The 18,886-nt window shown below is 54.6% G+C and overlaps 2 protein-coding genes across 9 annotated transcripts in view; one reads left to right on the top strand and one right to left on the bottom strand.

Annotated features, from left to right (window-relative positions):
• Nucleotides 1-7,436, bottom strand: part of NSD3 (nuclear receptor binding SET domain protein 3) — a 50,319-nt gene extending 42,883 nt beyond the window's left edge. For 2 of the 7 annotated variants that reach the window (XM_074852333.1, XM_074852337.1), the window contains exons 1-2: nt 7,399-7,436; nt 6,923-7,050 (exon numbers count right to left, since the gene is read on the bottom strand). The gene's annotated coding sequence lies outside the window, so the exon portion shown is untranslated. Of the gene's footprint in view, nt 1-3,036; nt 3,311-6,922; nt 7,051-7,398 lie in introns of those variants that run through there. The other 5 variants (XM_074852335.1, XM_074852336.1, XR_012626625.1 and 2 more) reach the window with 4 other exon arrangements.
• Nucleotides 7,437-7,722: 286 nt separating this feature from the next.
• Nucleotides 7,723-17,510, top strand: LETM2 (leucine zipper and EF-hand containing transmembrane protein 2). 2 transcript variants are annotated; one of them, XM_074852109.1, is made up of 11 exons: nt 7,723-7,734; nt 7,951-8,171; nt 8,880-9,300; nt 9,456-9,599; nt 9,935-10,069; nt 10,476-10,679; nt 11,929-12,048; nt 12,666-12,776; nt 12,921-13,007; nt 13,760-13,834; nt 17,364-17,510. In XM_074852109.1, exons 2-11 carry the CDS (start codon nt 8,125-8,127, stop codon nt 17,478-17,480), a joined length of 1,461 nt encoding a protein of 486 aa, XP_074708210.1. In that variant the 5' UTR covers nt 7,723-7,734; nt 7,951-8,124; the 3' UTR covers nt 17,481-17,510. The 2 variants fall into 2 exon arrangements, with proteins under 2 accessions (XP_074708210.1, XP_074708209.1); XM_074852108.1 differs by lacking the exons at nt 7,723-7,734; nt 17,364-17,510 and adding an exon at nt 14,457-15,754 and having other exon boundaries at nt 7,904-8,171.
• The last annotated feature ends 1,376 nt before the right edge of the window (nt 17,511-18,886 follow it).

Genomic DNA, 18,886 nt, shown 5'->3' with positions numbered 1-18,886 from the left:
AATAACTGGCCTCTCAGATTATCGAGCAATTCTGAACAATGCTGATACCATCTGAGGAAAGCTTTTCTTCCCCCCAGTGAGGGAAGTTTTGTAGGTTTACACAAAATAAAGAAAACGTAGGACTTACCTATAAAGTACACAAACACGCATCTATCCACTGCATTATTGCTCAATCAGGAAGAGCTCAAACAAGTGAGAAGAGATACGGTAACCATGCGATGCGTAAGAGGAATTTCCTAAATGTCAGAAGCACCCACCACTACTCATCACCGCCCAGGAGCCCGGGGCGAACGCTCCCAGGCACGAGGGCTGTCTCCAAAGCCCGCTGGATGCAGAACTCAGAGAAAGTGGCCGCACCGAGCCAGAGGCAGCCCAATGACAGCGCTGAGACCCACGGGGTGCTGTGTGCCTTCTGCCCACGGCTACCGGCCCACGAACCCTGCCCCGGCCAGCACAGCCCCCCGCTGATCTGAGGCTGGCTACCACCACTGTGCTGAGCTGACACAACAGATCAAGCGTAGCACGCACTTACTTTAAACCGAGCTTCCACAACACCTTTCTGAATTAATTTTACCCTTTTCTGTCGACAACCACCACGTGGGTAGCCCTGCCTGAAGCAGCTGGGCTAGCGCTTGTTAGAGACAAGGCGTTTTACATAGGTGGAAAGTATCTGCTCTGAGAACAGAAACTGTCCTACTGGCTCACTGACTGAGTTGAAAAAGCAGTAATTTGAGTCAGTCTTATGTGTTCAGGGAATGGGGTCACTGCCTCGTCACCCTGAGCTGGGCTTTCTATCAACAGTCTCGAAAGCAGAAGTTCTAGGCCATTTTTATGCACAAACGACAACCCAGCTCCTGTCCACAGAGACCTAAATCAGAGTCAAAGATCTGTTCGTATCCTACCACCCCTTCATTACCTGAGTCACCACACGTACATTTACTGCCATTTTCTGTGCTGTTTCATTCCAACGTACGCCTGTATCTAACCTGTGCTGGCCATCTCACACGTCCAATCCACACAGCAGCTGTTCTCAGGAGCGGTTCACTGCTACCCGTGTTTTACAGACAGACAGCCGTTTGCCTGGAACAGGCCAGGTCAGTCGGGTTTTTTAAGTGATGCAATTGACTTCTGTGGCGTTTCCATTCCTCCTCTCAACACCTTATGGCTTTGCTGAAGTTCAACATACACACCTGCCACCGAACAGGCCCACGCTTTTTCTACAGTCACGTCAAAAATTACCTGGAGGGCCACCTTTATCACCTGTAACAGCATCCTGGGATGTTCAAATTATATGAACTGTAGACAGAAATAAAATAATTATTCTTACTGATTCCTGCATTCAGTATTGGCAGTCTGCTTTGTCCCACTTTGTTCTGGATGTCCTTAAGAAATCACGCATGGAAAGTTTTATTTACGTACGTTAAGACAATGCCAAGTTTTTCAACAACACGTAGATTCATTAGCAGAAAAACTGTAGCCTGTGGATTTCTACTGACTTCAGCTGGACTGAGCCATCTCTTCTGGCAGACACTGACGGTGAATCAGAGGCCTCCTGACAAACTTTAAAGCATGTGGTAAGGCTGAGTACTTCCCTGTGTACCTTCTTAAAGGTGGTTTGGTTTTTTTTAAATGCCAGAAGAAAAAGTCATGCCTGTAACAGGGTTTTGATAAGGCCACTTTTAACAAGTTTCCCATGGTGACATGGAAAGAAACAACTGGGACAGCAGCAAAGAAAGTGCTATGCATTAAAAAGAAAAGGAAAGAGAAAAGGGGTTTGTCTTGAAAATGAGTTTAGAGTACTCATTTCTTTTTAGAGCCCTGGGATTCAAATAGGAAACATGGAGGAAAATCTTTTGTTCTTCAAGGAAAGACAGGGTTTGGTATTCACATAAACCCAGAAGTCAGTTCTTTGGCAATACCAAATATTGTAAGAGTCATGACATGCTCTGACTTATCAAAAGCAGTGTAGTAACTGCAACATATCCCATGTGAATTGCTGCAAACTCAGGCAAACTTGCCAGCTGAAAAATGCAAAACATGGTTGTATTACAACCAAACAGAGTCTTTGATCATCCTCCTCTACTCTTACTCTGTAACTTCATAAAGCACAAGCTCACTTTTTGGAGCAAAATCTTTTCAAGAAGTTCATTAATTTTTTTTTTTTTAATTTGCCAAAACATTCTCTGTGCATCTCTACAATAAGCCACTAGAAGAACTAAACAATCACCAAAACAGGCTACAATTTTTTCTTCAGCTCTGATTATAGACTGCTTCACATTGCCTTTTGCGTTGGTTGGTATATACAGAACTATGGTATCGTTACGATTTTTTTAACCACAAACTGAAAATCTTAAACCTGTATTAAAATTGCTGAGTGTTGACAGTCAAAAGCAAGCAGAGACACAGAACAAAGTAGAGTAGAATGCAACAGTACCGCAAAAAAAAAAAAAAAAAAAAAAAAAGAGCCATGAAACAACAAATCCTTATATGCAGTTCTTAAGAGCATGCGACGAGAACCTTTTTCTCGGAGAAGTTGACAAGTACGCGGCTCGCACAAAGGCGGCTTTGCATCGCTTCAGGGGAGCGCGGTGCAGGCTCCGACCCCAAGTTTCTCCCCACCAGAAGGTCTGGGGCTCGCCGAGACCGGCTCCCCCCGCCCCGCCCCGCCCCCCGGGCGCCCCAGCTACCTGCCGCGGAACCGCCCGCGGCCGGGAGGCCCCGGGGCCGCCGCCTGCCCGAACGCAGCCGGGCGGGACAAGCGAGCGGGTCCCGCGGCGCGGAGCCCTGCCCGCCCCGGCCCGGCGCGTCACGGAGAGGCCGGGTCGCCGCCGCGCCGCCCGGCCCGGTCCTGCCCGCGGGGTCGCCTCGGCCCGGGACAGCCCGGGGCCCACCGCCCACCCTCCGCGGGGGCGGCCCCGGGGACCGCGCCGCCGCCGCAGCGCCGGCAGCAAACATGGCGGCCGCGGCCCCTTTAAGCCCGGGCGGGCCGGCGCCGCCGCGGCCGCCCCCGCCAGCGCGGCCGCCCGCTGCCCTCACCTTCAGTCTGTTCCATTCTAACTGCCCCCGCCGCGTCCACCCAGCCCAGCGGAGACAAAGGCCGGCGGCGGGGGCGGCGGCGGCGGCAGCGGCGGGCCTCCCCGCCTCCTCCCGCAGCAGCAGGCCGCGACGGAGCCCCGGCCTCGATTTCCGCGCCCCCGCCGCTGGCGCCGGGCTCCGCCCCGGGAGGCCGCCCGCCCCCCCACCGCCCGCTCCCGGCCGGTGCGGCCAAGGGGAGGCGCTCGGCGGGGCGCGGGCGGGCGCGGGCGACCGCTGGCGGCGGGGGAAGGCGGCGCTCCGTGCCGCTCTGCCCGGGTCCCGGCCCCGCTTGCGCGCCCTCCGCCTCCGCCCCCCCGCCGCCGCCGCCGCCGCGCACTGCGCAGGCGCCGCCCCGCCCCTCCCCGCGCCCCATTGGCCGCCGGGGCGGCGCCCGCCGCAAGGCACCATGGGGGATGTAGTCCCGCGGGCGGGCCCGGGGCGCTGAGGCGGGCGGGCGGGCAGCGCCGCCGCCCCCCGCTCTGAGGGCCCGGGCCGGGACCGTTCGACGCCCCGTGGGGCGCACGGCGCGGCCGCGGCACAACGAACCCCGCGGTGCGGGTCCTGGCGCCGCGGGGACGGGGCGCTGCGCACACCCCGCCGCGCCGGCATCTTCCAGAAGCCGCCGAGGCCCAGCCCCGGCCAGCGCCACGCGCAGCACAGACCCGCCGCGGCGAGAGGACGGCGGCTCCACCGGCGCGTTCCCGCTCACGGGCGCAACGGCGCCTTGAGCAACGCGGAGGCCGGCGGGCACCGAGCGCCGGGCATGGAGAAGCCCGGTGTGCGCCGAGGCGTCGCCGAGCCCCCGCGCAGCGGGAACTGCCCCAAAGCTGCGGTTAGGAAACGGGCAAACGATGGCCAGGCGGCACGAGGGCTGGGGGGCAACCCTGGTTCTGCCAGAGAGATGGCAACGTGCCTTGCGGAGTCGAGGTCTATCTGCTGAGGTTTGGCGTCTGGGTTGGATCGCGAAAGAAAATGCTGTCATCCTCAGTAGTTTCTAATCCTATTTTGGCTGAAAAATTGTGCATTGAGATGTTTGCAATTAATTCCCCTCCTCCACAACCCTCAAGTCTTTCTTTTTGTGGAAGAAAACACAACTGAAGTGCACACAATCAATCTTTCCTGCAGCAAAAGCATTAACATGCAAGAGAAAAAAACGAAAATGGAAAGCAAGAAAAGCACAAGAGAATGGAAAGTAAACAAGATGGGAAGATCAGATGATGCCTGTTACCAGAAAAAAAAAAAAAAAAAGTCAGAAAATAAACCAAGAAGAATTAGGCAGGAAGAGAGACATGACCCAACATGAAAGGGGAAGCGGAGGAGACCCGGGCTGTGCGAGTCCCGCAGCGATGCTCCCGCACTGACACGCCGAGCTCGGAGCCCGCAGCCAGGAGGCGTTCATCTTGTCTGGGGAGGGGCGGGAGTTGCTGTAATAAAGGGACTTTAAAAAGCAATTCTCCTCCTCCTTAAACACAATAAGGCACCAAAAATGGAGGTGACCTAGAAAAGGCTTTCTCTCTCCCTTCTCCTCCCTTCTGTAAATCCTAATGCTTAATATTAAGGTTAATATATGGCGGGTCCTGATGTTCCTGCAGCCGAAGCAGCCAAGGCACGGGGATGTATTTCTTTCTGATTTCTTCTGACAACTAATGAATGTTCTGACAGGAATTAGTTTTTTCCTCCATTTCTCTCTTGTTCAGTTTTCTTTTGCAATACTTTTTCCCGCTCCTGATCGTTTTTACTGTAAACGATCCGTTGGTTGGGAATCCGCAGGCAGCGCGAGAGCCAAGCGCAGACGCGGGAAGCACCACGACAGCAGCTTCACCCCCCTCAGCCCCTGAGGGAGGCTGGATGAGCTGTGCCGTGGCCAGCACAGAACGCGGAGTAAGGGAAACAACACCCCGTCCCGCTTGCCCTGCGCGGGGACTGCAAGATACGACCAAGGCGATTTGCGACCCTTACCAGGATCAGCCCGCACTGAGGAACCTGGGGGTGCTTGTCCCCAGCCCCCCGAACAAGCCCGTCTGTGCTGGGCCCTCCCCGCCAGCCTCCACACTTCCAGCTCCAGGAGATCGTCGCACGCGGTTCGAGCCAGCGAGCGACCGCAGCTCCATCAGGAACAGACCCCGGCATTCCGGACACGCCGCACACTTGAGCGCTCTACAATAACCCCGAAGACGTGCGTTAGAGAAAACAATACTCTCGAACAATCAAAGAGGTGGCGTGTTCTCCCTGAAGAACGCTCCCCTTTAAGCGCAGCAGGCTAACTGCTTCCAGACGCCGTGCCCCGACGCGCACTGCCTGTTTCAGAACAGCTCAGGACTGACGCCTGTTCCCGGACAAACGAGCTGTGCCCGGCACCATTCCCAAAAGGAAGGGGTGGCTTTGGTAAGGGGGCTCTCAACAGCAGCGCAGAAGCTGCGGCTCCCTGGCAGGGCTTTCAGCGGGCGGTGTGGAGGGCTCTGACCCCTCACCGCTTCAGGGACCTTCCTAAAGGCCCAGCGCTTGGCACAGCGAGGGAGCATCCATGAACCAGCCTCCTTCAGAACAGGAGCATCTGGCCCTCGTCCATGCAGGAAAAACTCTTGAAGACATAATCTAAACGTGTTTAAATCACAGTTTTGAACAACGTGAAAACTAGAAGGTCAATGAGCACATCCAACAGATTCCAGTCGGCATTGCCTCAGAAGCCACCTCACGAATTCACACTGAAACACATCCCTGAGGAGACAAAATCAGTGTCTCCAAGTTCTTGAGAGCCAGAGCGCCGGTACAGTAACACAGATCTCCCACTCTAGCACGACGAACAAAGGACACCTTCTTGAGCTGGGTTCAGAGGACGGGAGTTTGTGTTTGCCTACTCATCTAGTTTTAATTTCCAATTCTCTCACTTCCTCAAGCAACAGCCTCTCCCAAGGGAAAAAAAACCCACCAAAACAAAACCCTCTTCTGCAATCCCCGGGGACGTGGTTTAGCAGAACCAACTCTGGCAGAATAAAGCACACAGGAACTAAATTGTACTCTTACATGGTCTGCATTAACAATGCAGAGATGTCTTTGACAGTAAAGAAGTATTTGGATTAATGGTGGGGTGGAGTTTTTTTCAGAATTTAAAGGACTTGGAGACCAGCCCTTTACGGGAAACATGTTTTCCAACCAATGGAAAACACAGCAACGTGCCGAGAGCTGTGGTGGCAGACCTCGGGAGCTTTCTGTCCCATTTCTTACCCATCTTTCCCAATTTTATTTTCTACTTTTTTGAATATCGTTCATCTGTTTAGGCACCCATTAGCAAAGCTGCCAAAGAGTTACAAACCTTTTTCATTGTGGGCAACAAAATGTTTTTCCCCGCTAGTCTCTCAAACACAGAAGACATTTTGAGAGACCAAGTCTCCCATCACCTATCAAGAACGTCTCTCCAGCTGCCTGCATGTTTCATCAGATCTGCAGACCCACAGGATTTGTCTCAAACACGTCAGGGCTTGAAACTTCCTTCTGACACCTAATTCCAAGCGAAGCTGTTCTCAGGCAATAACACACAAAAGGAGGCTCTACTCTTACATGCCCCGTCGTACACACAGCTGCTCAGAATAGTTCTGCTCTATATATAGATACAAACTGCAATCACTTAAACAGGAACCTTTCACATAAAAGCAAATTTTTGTTCCACGCAAAAAAATAAAGGGATATTGACATTTTGATGGATAGCATGGTTAGCTGTTGCGAGCTGCTGAGCCACCGATGGTGTTTTCCCTTTTGAAAACCCTGTGAATGCACCAGGAAACATCCGACATGGCCGCCAATGAAACAATTTTAGCGTGTGAGTTGACTGCTTAACAAGCTCTCCTACCTTTGGCTAGGACTCGAGCCAAGGCTTTGCGGGTGGCAGCAGGCACACGGAGCAGAACCCGAGAGTCCCTTCCAGCCAGGAGCCCGACCCTGCGCATGGTTCCTGGTTTCTCTCCTGCTCTCCAGGTGCTACATAAATAACAACAAAAAGGCACAAGGTGAAGATACGCCCCCAGCCGAGCTCCTCTGGCCTCGCTGTTCGGGCAGGGGCGCTGCCGATCCTGGCAAAGCTAATGACAAGTCATGTGCAGCGTGGGAACAGGAGGGGCCCAGCCCCCGCCACCCCGAGGCCTGTGTGTGCACCGGCCGCAGGCCTCAGGCCTCGTCATAGGCCTCGCCATAGGCCTCACCTCAGTCCCAGAGGCTACCCCAGCCGCTGTCAAGGCTCCCGCCTCCCCAGGCCGACCCCGGGCCGGCCCCTTCTCACCCTCCCTTACGTCACGCGCGGCCCCACGACCCCGCGATGGCGTCACGTACCAGCTCGTGACATCACCCCTCAAGGCCCGCCCCCTCTGACGTTGCCGCCGCCCTCGCGGCCAATGAGCGGCTCTTTCTGAGGGCACCTCGGGTCAAGCCCCGCCCTGCCCCGCTCCCATTGGGTGGCCTCCGGCAGGGCCGCGGTCCTGCCTTCTGATTGGCTCTCGCCGAAGGGCCCGTGACGCAGCTCGATGGCGTGACGGAGAGGGAATCATAGAGTGCCGCTCGCTGTGCTAGAGCGCCGCGGGCAGGGCGTGATGGGACAGCCCGGGAGGACCGGGACTGGGACCGGGACTGGGACCGGGACCGGGACCGGGGCCGGGGCCGGGGCCGGCGGTGAGCGGGGCCGGCGGGGCGGGGGGCTCGGGACCGGGACCGGGGAGGGGCAGCGGGGCTGGGCCGGCCCAGCCGGGGGGTGGGGAGGGACCGGGGCGCCGGGGCTTGTCCCGCCCGGGGGGGACGTGGGGGACGGGGGGGGGTCCCCAGGCGCTGGCCCCGGCGCGGCGGGCGGGCCCTGTCCCCCGCAGCCCCCGCTCACGGCTCCCCTCGCAGCCGCCGCAGCGGCACGGCCGGGAAGGTGATGCGCCAGAGGCCCGGCGGGCCCCGGGAGGGCCCGGCCCCGCCGCCCCGAGGGCCGCAGCGCTCCCCGGCCGCTCGCCTTCGCCGCTGGAGAGGAGCGGCCCGGCGCTGCCCGCGCCCCGCCCGAGGCGGTGGCTCCGCGGCAGCATGGCCGCCTGCGGCTGGAACGCGCTCCTGGCCGCGGCCAGGGCCAGGTGAGACTCGGGGGGATCTTCCCGGGCGCTCCGTGCCGCGAGTCTCTGTGCCCTGCGGGCGGGGGGGGATCGCAGCGAAGGGAGCGGGGAGGTCCCGGCTGATAACGCTTTTCTGTAGCCGGTTATTTACAGTAACCGGGGCTGTTGGGATGTTTCCAGCACAGACGTTCACTGTAATATCAACGCTTTAAACTCGAGTACTTCTGCAAAAGATTACCTGGCTAAGCATGAGAAGTACAAAGTTTGATTTGTCTAGAACTAAGGGATTTTGGCAGTTTTCACGCACAGCAGCCTGCGAGGTTTTTTATAAAAAGAGAGTGAGCTGCCTCACCGCTTGGCGCTCTGCAGTGCGCAGCCCGTCTTTTCCAGCTGAGGCTGCCAGGGGAGGGAGGGGGCAGAGAACCCTGTCCTAAGCACTTGGTGAGAGGAGACCAAGATTTGGTTTTTCTTTGTCTGCAACTGGCAAATTTTAGCCAATACAATTGGTAGAAGGGCTTCCCAGAGGCAGTCTGAAGTCTTGGGTTATGGTCCCCCAAGAGGAAAGTTGTTAGCATGGGACAGATTCTCAATATTTTATCCGTTGCTGGAGGATCAGAGTCTCATACTGACGCAGCCACAAGATCAGTTTGGCATGAAGAGCACTGATTTGTGTGTCACACCCAGGTACCTTACCACAATGCACTATTACTTGCTTAAATCCCTCTCCAGTTTCAGAGGCTCCCATCTCCTCGCGCACTCCGGTTCTCCATACACTCCAACAGTTGCTTTTGTCCACCTAGTGGATTCTCATTTGAACTGGACTCACGTAAGAAACTCTGAGAACCGACCTCACTCCCCGGCTGAAGTTGTGCAAAGGTTTCACACGTCCGCCCGCCTGTGTCAGGAGCTGCGGGATGAACCTCCCCCCCACCGGAGTGCTGCAAACCAGGGTACCAAGCCTGCGAAAACACCAACAAAACAAGTCGTAGAGACTCCCGTGGGAAAAAAGTCTTTACGCCAAAAAGTTGTGGATGAACTGAAACATTATTACAATGGATTCCACTTGCTCTGGATCGACACTAAGGTGGCTGCCAGGATGGTGTGGAGGCTCTTGCATGGTCAGGTCCTCACTAGGAGGGAGAGGCGAAGGGTAAGTGCCAGACATGCGAATGCTTTGCTAAAATGATGCATTAAGAGGCTCATTATAATGAAAGAAGTTTAGCTACTCAGTTTCCACACTTCTTTGGAATACTTTCTTTTGTGTCAGGTTGACCAATAATTTCCGCTGTGCTCTTCTCTGTACAGTTGCTGAGAACTTGCGCAGATCTCTTCCGGCTGGTTCCCTTCCTGGTGTTTGTCATCGTCCCCTTCATGGAATTTCTCTTACCTGTATTCTTGAAACTCTTCCCTGAAATGCTGCCCTCGACGTTTGAGACGGAGTCAAAAAAGGTTTGTGTCCTTTCTGAAGATGTAGCCTGCTCCAGCTCGTTAGAACGCCTGTACAGCTGCACAGAGAGCTTCCTGCCTGCTGCTGGAAATGAGTATCAGCCTCACACACATGTCTAGGCCAGACATTCCCAGTTCATCCCTGTACAGGACAGCAGAATTTGAAGATTGTAGTGTAAACAGTGATCAGTAGGAAAGGGCACAGCAATTTCCTTTTCTATGGCAACCAAAGCTTATTTGCTTTCAGTACTGAAGACTTATTTCATTTCTTTCCCAGAATCCCCTCCCTTCTGATTTTCACGTGCAATTTCTAATTATGTTTTATTTCCTGAATGAAGGAAGAAAAGCAGAAGAAGAAATTAAATGCAAAGCTGGAGTTAGCAAAGTTCCTGCGGGAGACCATTGCAGAGATGGCCAAAAGGAACAAAGCAGATACAGGACAAGGAAAACAATTCTCCTCGTATGTGCACCAGGTACAACGGCTGTGCTGGGGACAGCAGCTACGGTGCTTACACCAGCTTTAGTGCTGCTGGTTTGGGCAGAGAATGTGGGATTTGGGCAGAGATTGCAGAGAGGTTGGGGGGCGCAGAGCCGTCCTGCCGGGAGGGGTCAGCGGGCCGCCCTCCTGGCGCTGCCTCTGTCGCAGCTCTCTGTACAGACTGGAACAACAGCGAAAGTTTCACCCTGTGAAATCCTGTAAGTGGCCGCTCAAAAACACCGTTTCGCTTTGGCCTTTTAACTATGTCGTTGTTTCCATCGAGAGACGGGAACACCAGTGTGAAGACAGGAAGGGCTTCTTCCTTAGAGGGGGAAGAGGATTCACGGTCTGCGATTCTCTCTAGGTCTGGCTTTCGGCCCTGATGCCTCTGCTCTCTTTAGATCCGTCACACCGGCCACCAGCCCAGTACCCAGGAGATCATACGCTTCTCCAAGCTCTTTGAGGATGAGCTGACCCTGGAACACTTGGAACGGCCGCAGTTGGTGGCTCTTTGCAAATTGCTCGAGCTGCAGCCCATTGGCACCAACAACCTGCTCCGCTTTCAACTTCTGCTGAGACTCAGAACTATCAAGGCAGATGATGAAGTAAGTTTAAAATAGGGCAGATGTAGCTGCTTTGGTGGAAGGGAGGCTTTTCGCAATCGCAGGCTCTGCTCTCTGAATCGCTGCCTGCTTTCCTTAAGGTGTGTGTCACTGCCCACACTCCTCAGATGTGAAGTTTAATATTGGTGGGAGTTGGATTCTCCCCGTGAGAGGTGCCACAAGAAAACAGAATGAGAGTTCATCTTCCTGCACCCTTGCTGCCTTTGGTGAACCCTAATGAGCGTGGTGCTGCAGATACTGTCACTGTTTAGAGCACCCTTATATTTTTATTCTGGAGTCATACTAACTTGTAAAAAAGGGAGGTTCCAATTCTGGAATAAATGTATGGAAACACCAGAATTTAACCGTACTGAAGCATGTGTTTGTATTAGTTTATAAAGTGGCTGGGTTTATTTAGCCTGGAGAAGGGCAAAGGAGAATCTGCTTGCTGTTCTCAACTGCCTAATGGGGTTATTTAGCAAATGGAACCAGACTTACAGGTGCGCAGCGAAAGGACAACAGGTAATGGCCATAAATTGCAGCAAGGGAAATTCCAACTCGGTAAGAAAAAAATTAAAATCAGTGAGTGGGTAAACGGTGGAACAGGTTGTCTAGAGGTTGTGAAATCCGCATCCCTAGAGAGGCTGGATGCATAAATGGAAAAGGCTGAGCAATGTAAAGGAACTTTGAAGTTAACCCTCTTTTGAAGAGGAGGTGGGACTGGAGACCTCCAGATGTCCGTGCTGGCCTCCATTTTATGCTGGTGTAGGAACTGTGATTTGAAATGGTGTTAAGAATCCTATTACGACACGGATGAAGGACCGGAAACTTCTTGCTTGTAGGAGGTGGCCAGTTCTGAAAGACATGTGCAGCTAACCACAGGTTCTGCTTTAGAGCCTGCAATCCTGGCAGTTCTCGGGGTCCCCTGCCTCTGAGCGTAGGATCTCGTGTAAAAGTGTCAGATTCATTCATTCAAACCTGTAGGATCGCAGGTAAAAGTGAAAGTCTCACGACTTAGGGGGGTGGGAAAGAAAATAAGCAGGATCAAAGTTGTTCATCCTCTGTAGCTGAAGACTCTCGGCTTTCAAGGACAGAATGAGTTATCGCCAGAGGCAGTTCTGTCTCACCTTTGTGCTGGTAAGACTTTATGCACATTTACCTCAACAGACATTTCTCTGGGCTCAAGCTCATCGGGTACCTCAGGGTTTCAGCTTACTCTAGGCCTAGATAGGAACATTCCTTTTAATTTCAGATGATTGCCAAGGAAGGAGTCAACGGTCTAAGCGTGTCTGAACTGCAGAGTGCCTGCAGAGCCCGAGGAATGCGGTCGCTGGGTCTCTCGGAGGAGCAGCTAAAGGAGCAGCTCGGGCAGGCAAGTGCGCTCCAGTCTGGTCTTGTTGGAGAAGGTCTCCCGGGACGGAGAGGGCTGCGGTGCAGACCCCGCAGGCGCGGGTTCACCAAGAACTCACACACGTGTCTCTGGATGGGTCCTCACCTGCACAGCCGAGCTTTGAGGCATGAAGCACCCAGATCATGTCTTGGGCTAAAGAGAAAACCAAGTAGCATCAGGGCCAGTTAGAAGCAAGATGAAGTGTGGGGGGTGGAATATGTTTTAAGCTTCTAAAGTAGCCAAGAGCTGTAGCAGAGCCAACGCTACTCTTTTATAAGCACTCAAAGCGAGTACCGGGACGGCTGTAGGTGCTGCGTTTGAGATAAGCTGTAGGTAAGTCAGAGCACTTCGCTGTCACTGTTGGCTCTCTGTCAGCGGTGACACTGGTACCTCACTAGTAGCTGGAAGCTTCTTCTCTGGGGTATATCCCATACGATGTGCTTAACTCTTCAAAGCCATTTCTTCTCATTGTGGTAACTTAAAACTATTAGCCAAATTCAAGACAGCTTTGAGATCTGCAAGGACAAAGAGTACTATATAAATAAGTACTGACGTAGAGCCAATATGAAAGAACTTCTCCTCCTGGTTTCTTCCAACAGTGGCTGGATCTGCATTTAAAAGAGAACGTTCCACCTTCTCTGCTCCTGCTTTCCCGTGCCTTGTACTTAATAGATATAAAGCCACAATCTGTTCCGGTTCCACAAAATAAGGTGAGTTGTTTGAATAAAACTTTCAGGTTAATAGTTTAACCATTACGCATTATAGAAAATGAAGCACCGTGACATGAATCTTGTTCTTTGATCCTCCAAGTGGACTGAGGTTTTAACTGTGCTGAACTGTGTGTTCTTCCGTAGACAGGTGAAACTGCTGAAGTGGTGACATCCGTTCTTGAAGGTCAAGAGACCCTGGTGGATCCTGCCCCCGTCGTACAGGGAAGAAAGGTTAGAAAATCAGAGTCTACAAGTCAGAAAATGAGTGTGCAGTGCTGTAACCTTTGGGAGGTGTGAACAAACCTCCCAGAGCTCGACAAAAGCCGATGTTTGACACCGTGGCACAGAGCGCAGAGGCGATGTCTGTTCTCGCGCTGTGTACGTGGCTTTGCCCCAGAGCCTCCCAGCTGCACACTCTGACGTAAGAGACAGCGAGAGGGTTCAGAGATCTGCTGTGGCACATCTTGTTCTGTTGCTGGAAACAGCTGGTTGTTCAATACCATGTTCCTGCCTCCCAGCAGAGGAGCACCCCTGAGCTCCCAAGCTGCTTTATTCACATAAATACAGAGACTTCAATCCAGGGACGTGTAGCTCAGAGGAGCCGGTTTCAGGTGACTCGTTTGCAGCTCTCTAGTGAACTTGGGCTGAGCTGTCCAGGACAAAAAGAGCCAAAGTATCTTGAGTAAGAAAGTCAGAGAATATGGTTCTCGGCATAAGGCTGAAGCAAATTCCTTAGATTAGTCCTAGCTGGTGAAAGCAGCAACAGAAATTAAAGGAGAATATTGTGTCAACTGCTAGAAATTATTTCCAAATAGCTCAATTAAGTTGCGTAGGGGAAACGATGGAAACGCCGACGTGCAGCTTTCACAAACGTGTGTTGCAGGGAGCGGCCTTGTTCAGAAAGGAGAAGGGACTGTACGGGGTCTAGCTGAGCTTTGTTTTCTGAGAGGGTTCTGCCACTTAAAGCTGCTTTTTCCTTAAAGAATGAAGAATTTCTGTCTCAACCAGCAGAGGAATTGCCAGTCTCAGAAGTGTCGGTTAAGCCTCCCCCACGAGAGGTAAGCTTTTCAAAATCCTTACACGTTCCAAAGGAGATTGTTCTTCAGACAATTTACAAACTGTGGAGATTTGTGCTACAGGGTGTTGTGAATGTTAAGTTCAAGGAGTGATTGGAAAAATTGTGGACGAGAACTGCACTGAGGGCTGTTAAACAGAAAAATACCACATGTGACAGAGGCTGCAGTGCGGTTGGGGAGGGTAGCGGAGCACTGGGGGAGGTACCAGTACGTCCTTTCGTGCACTCTTCGACAATCTGCTGTGGACCCCAAGGACAGAGCAGCTCCCATCAGGACCACCACAGTGTTAAGTGCCATTTTGTATCTGCAAAAATATTTCTACAGTGACTTGCCTTTTTTTTGGCCCATTTCCATTCTGTGAATATTTGATTTTGATTTAGCTGCTTATGCATCTGGGATGCCCACTTCAGGCAGGTTTGGGAGTCCAGACTGACTTTTATCGACAGGAGAATGCTCCTTTACCCTGAAGAACTTTGTTCTTAGCTGTTACTCTGCAGAGCAGCTTCCCACAGTAAATGGGAAGATCCCTTCAAAAGAGGTTTTGAATTTCAAGCAGCATTTGTGTTGGTACGGCCTAAAGTCTGCAACTTTCTTTCACACCTAGGCTGCGATGGAAGCCCCTCAGAGCAGCAAGGCGGGTGCTAACGGAATCTAGCCCGAAGCCGGGCGGGCTGTGACGCTGGGAGAGAAGAGCTGTCGTCCCCGTGAGGGAGGAGGGGTTCTCCAGGGGGCTGTGTGACACAGGAAGGGCTCGCTCCCTCTCCTCTGCCAGGCTAAGGCTGGTGCTCCCCTTTTGTACCGGATCCCCTGCCCCCCCCAGTTTAACTTCTGTTGTAAATATGTTAATAACGGTGCTGCTGTCTGTGCTGTTGCTGAACTGGTGTTTGTGCTCTTCAACAAAGGAAAGGCAGCTTTTAATTACGGGCCTGGGCACAGAGAGAGCTAGGCTGGGAGTCCAGTAAAGCCTGTTCTGCAGTTTGAAATCCTCCGCAGGAACATACCCAGGGCTTGCAGCTTGTCCTGCCGCCGCAGCTTCACGAGCTCGAGCTCTTGACCCTAGTTAGCACGGTTTAACCAATAACTAGTGCGCAGAACGACCCGTGTAGCCGTTGTGTTTCGCCGTCACATTTGCACCAAGCAGAACAACGGCAGCGAAGGGGGGACCAGCACTCTCCTTGGTGGTGTGGTTGCACTGAACTGTTCAGAAAGACTTTGGAATTCGCTGGGCGAGAGCCGAGCAGGGGAGAGGAGAGCTCCCCCGCCTGAGCCCTCACACTCCTCGGGAGGAGCTGCAGCAGGTGCCAGACACAGAAGGCAGAGACTTGTGTTTTTAGGGTCCTGCTGGGTGGTGTGAGGCAGCGACCCGGGGACCCCCGCACATTCCCAAGTCCCGTGTCAGACTTGGTTAAACCTCGCCGGGCTCGGCAAGCGCGCTCGGACTTGCTGTACTTTACACAAGGATTCTTCACACACTCCAGTGTTGGCTGGTGTTTTGGTAGACTCCAGAGGAGGATGCTGGAAAGCTGTTTTTAGCATTTGTTAATTTTTTAACTTTGTCCTATGTAAATGTTTGGAAATTACATTATGGGTTTTAAATACGTGTATTTATACTTACTGCAAAATTAAAGTTAGGCTTGGTGCTAAGTAGAATACAATGTCTTTCCCAGAGGTCAGACAGCCTTTAGCACACCCCTCCCAAGGTCAGGTGTTACCAGCATTTCAACATGTGACTCCAGGCTCTTACTGACAAGGCAGGAACAGCCCGGGGAGGCGGCTGCGGTGGCCGCGTCCTTGGCTCTGCCGCTGCGCCCCTGCCTCGGTCGCGCAGGCCGTGTATTGAACTGGTGATTAGTAAATGAGAACAGATATTGCAATAAACTAATCCCCCTTGCTCAAGCGTCACTCCTGCCTCTCTGTAGCACGGATGGGGTGTTGCTGGTAGCCATTACTTGGCTGAGACAGTAGCCTTTGGCTACTTGGCCATTTGACAGAAGCCTCGACTCCTGGATGGCCCTGACAGTCGCTGTCGTTTGACCAGAACTGACCAAACGCCAGCAGAGCCCTCATCTAGAGAAGATTTCAGCCCCCAACGAGCCCAGTACAAGGTTGCTCAGTGCGAGATTTCACTGGTGCTGAGCACTGGGGTACTGTGCGGAACGCGAGTGATTCCTGTAGGGTGGCTAAAGTGTGTAAATAGATGGAATTCCTGAATCCAAATTAAGTGGGAAGGGCTGTGCAAGGGGAGAGTCCCTGTTTTAAAGCACAGACTGGGCTTAGCAGAGCCAGCCTGGTTCACTAAACCCTATCAAAGCAAGAACGTCACAGACGGGCGGAACGTTTTTGATGCGTGTGACCTGGGGGGATTTCTTGGAGCGCGAAAGAAACGCAGCAGTGAAACAAGCTTCAGCTGTGGGGACCGAGACAGCTCCCGCGAAGCCATGAATTCGGGAGCTTCCTTATCTTCAGGTCACTCGCTGCGGAAGCCGGAGCTGCGTGTCCTCGCCCGGAGCTTCGAGGGCAGCGGAGGAGCAGGAGCCGTTAACCGAAGGGTCGCTGCCGCTGCGCCGGGGCTGGGGCCTCCCCCGTGTGCGGGGCTGCAGCTCCCGAGCCCTGGCTGCAGGGTGCCGAGGGAATCGACCCCTGCCCCACGCCGGCAGATGCACCCAACAATCCCATCACTGCCCATGGGGTTTGTGTGCTGTGGCCGGCGGACGTGTTTTTCTAGTAGAACGGGATTAGTCTACGCACGAGTCGCACAACCAGCCCCCCGCCGGTGGTTGCCCCAGTCTGGAAGCTGGGGCTGGCACATCCAGAGTCGCTGCTGGGAGCCACCCGCCCGCCCAGATGCCGCGGGGAGGGCTGGTGCTGCCGGCCAGGGCCGCTTCCCACCGGTAGATAGCAGCACCATCCAGTTCTTGTACCGAAAGGCCCCGAAACAGGCTGCTCGGAGTTAATCCGCTTGTTCGGGAACACCCCAGCCTGCTGCCCGGCTCCATCCCCCCATCCCCAGCGGGCAGGGCTGCTGCTAGCCCGTGGCTGGCGAGCTGAGGCTCTGCAGGGCCAAGCACAAACCTGCCAAAACCTTTAAAAAACAGCCACAAAACCTCGCACGTCCTGGGCGCTCGAAACCTCTTGGATTTACACCAGGGTCCTGCCTCCAGGTCGAACCGACGCTCAGCAGCTGGTGTTAAGAACACGCCGATCCTCTGAAGACGAGTCCTGGGGCTCCTGAGCCAGCTTGGAGGGGGGCAGCCACGGGGGCAGCTCTCTCCTCCAGCTGCGCCCGGCCAACAGCCCGGCCGGGTTCAAGCTCCAGCTCCCCAAGCAGCACATAAAAGCCACATGTACGAGGCGCGTTGTGAGCCCTTTCTCGATTTAAAGAGCTGGCTGCAGCCCTGCAACAACAGAGCAGCACATGGAGAGTCTGGTCCTCGCACGCAACCCTACAATAACAAGCAAGGTCTGTGCCGGGGAAGGCGAGGTTGGGTTGAGAAATTGTTTGTATTTCCAGGGGCAATTAGGAGCGACAGGAGGGAGCGTTCCCCAGAAGTGCCCTCTCGGCGGAGCCGGTCGGAAGGACCCATCGCGGCCGAGGAATTTCCAGTTCCCAGAATCAGCCATTCACTAGCGCAGCGTAATGAAGTGTTTTCAGCACCGACCAGACTTCAAAGGTTCCTGTTTTCTCCACGCCTGCAGCAGCAACTGAGCTTCAAAGCCCAGACCCCGGCGCTGCGTCCAGACCCGCTCCGGCCAACAGCGGCAAAACAAACCCGGCAGAGCCGGCCCCGCGCTGGCAGTGCTGCCCGCGGGCAGGGCAGGCAGCGGGGAGGTGCTGCCTGCGCCCCAGCCTGCCCACCCGCTCCTGCGCCTTCCGCAGCCCCCAAGGGCAGCGCATCGGTGGGGCGCAGGCGTGTCGGAGATGGGGTCCCTCAAGGCTCCCCCGCACGCGTGGGCATCACGGCCCGGTCACGGGTCCTGCAGCTTGCCCAGGAGCCGTGTCCTGCCCCCAGGCGAGCCCCTGTGCGAGCATCACCTGCACGCAGACACGCTTCCCCCGCTCCCAGGAGCTCCCCAAGCGCGTCGCCGCTTGCGGGCCGTGGAAGGGAGAAATGGCTCCATCCTGCCCATGCACGCGTGGAGCACAGAGGGGCTTGCGGGGGCCCCCGGGGCTGATGCCCCAGCCCCGGGGACGGACTGCTGCAGCCCCTGCGCTCCACAGCCCCGTCCCTCCGGGATGCTCCTTTCTGGGGCTCAAACCCCGGCCCTCGGCCTGCTCTGGGGTGATCTGCCCCACGCAGCCGATGGGCCGGCACACCACGAGACTCTTCTCCCCCCTCCTGAGCGCTGCAGACCCTCTGCCCCAGCTCCCAGGGAGGTTGTTTGCTCCTGCCCTGATACAGACGGGAGCCAGGACGCAGCCGGGGAAGCACCAGCTCTGCCAGCGAGCCCTTTGGCCACAGAGAGACAAAGACATGTGTCCCAGAGATGCTTCGGCTCTGCCAGACTCACAAGAAGGGGGTGCCAGCCCTGGAGAGAGCCCAGCCGGCCCTTGGGGAGCCCACATCCCGCCCCCCCCGGAGCCAGCCTGCATCCCCCTCTCGGGGTGGGATCCCTCCCGCTGCCGGGCTCTGCGCTGCCCGGGGCAATGGCAGGCCTGGCCGGGGGACAAGCGCCGCCTTATTCTGGCAGCCTGGAAAGTTTTCAGGGTGTTTGGAGAATTTGGAGTTGAATTTCAAATTGTCAGGGGATTTTCCGGTTTCGGTGCTAGAGGTAGGCAGAAAATTACTGAGATAATACCCTTAATTTCCTGCAAATGGATAATGTTCCCTTGAAAGACTGCCACTCCGATAGTCCTTAAATACATCTTAGGAGAACATCTTATACCACATAACACAGGATAATGAGGAAAGTCATCTCCTCCTGCCCGGTGTTCCAGGCCTGCCACTGCTCCAACTTCTGAACCCGACTGAACTCTTCCTGGCAGCATTTAGCAGCCACCCAGGGAAGTTTGAGGTGAAATGATCAGATAACAGC

This window comes from Strix uralensis, chromosome 28 (assembly GCF_047716275.1).
Source record: "Strix uralensis isolate ZFMK-TIS-50842 chromosome 28, bStrUra1, whole genome shotgun sequence".
Classification (NCBI taxonomy): Eukaryota; Metazoa; Chordata; class Aves; order Strigiformes; family Strigidae; genus Strix; species Strix uralensis.
The sequence above is the reverse complement of the archived record's forward strand: the minus strand, read 5'-3'. Positions and strand labels throughout refer to the sequence as shown.

Bases quoted from the DNA above. Each gene is read 5' to 3' on its own strand.
- LETM2 (XM_074852109.1), top strand. From the start codon at position 8,125: ATGGCCGCCTGCGGCTGGAACGCGCTCCTGGCCGCGGCCAGGGCCAG. The intron at 10,070-10,475 runs GTACAACGGCTG...TGCTCTCTTTAG, and splicing joins TCTCCTCGTATGTGCACCAG to ATCCGTCACACCGGCCACCA. The intron at 13,008-13,759 runs GTTAGAAAATCA...TTTTCCTTAAAG, and splicing joins CCGTCGTACAGGGAAGAAAG to AATGAAGAATTTCTGTCTCA.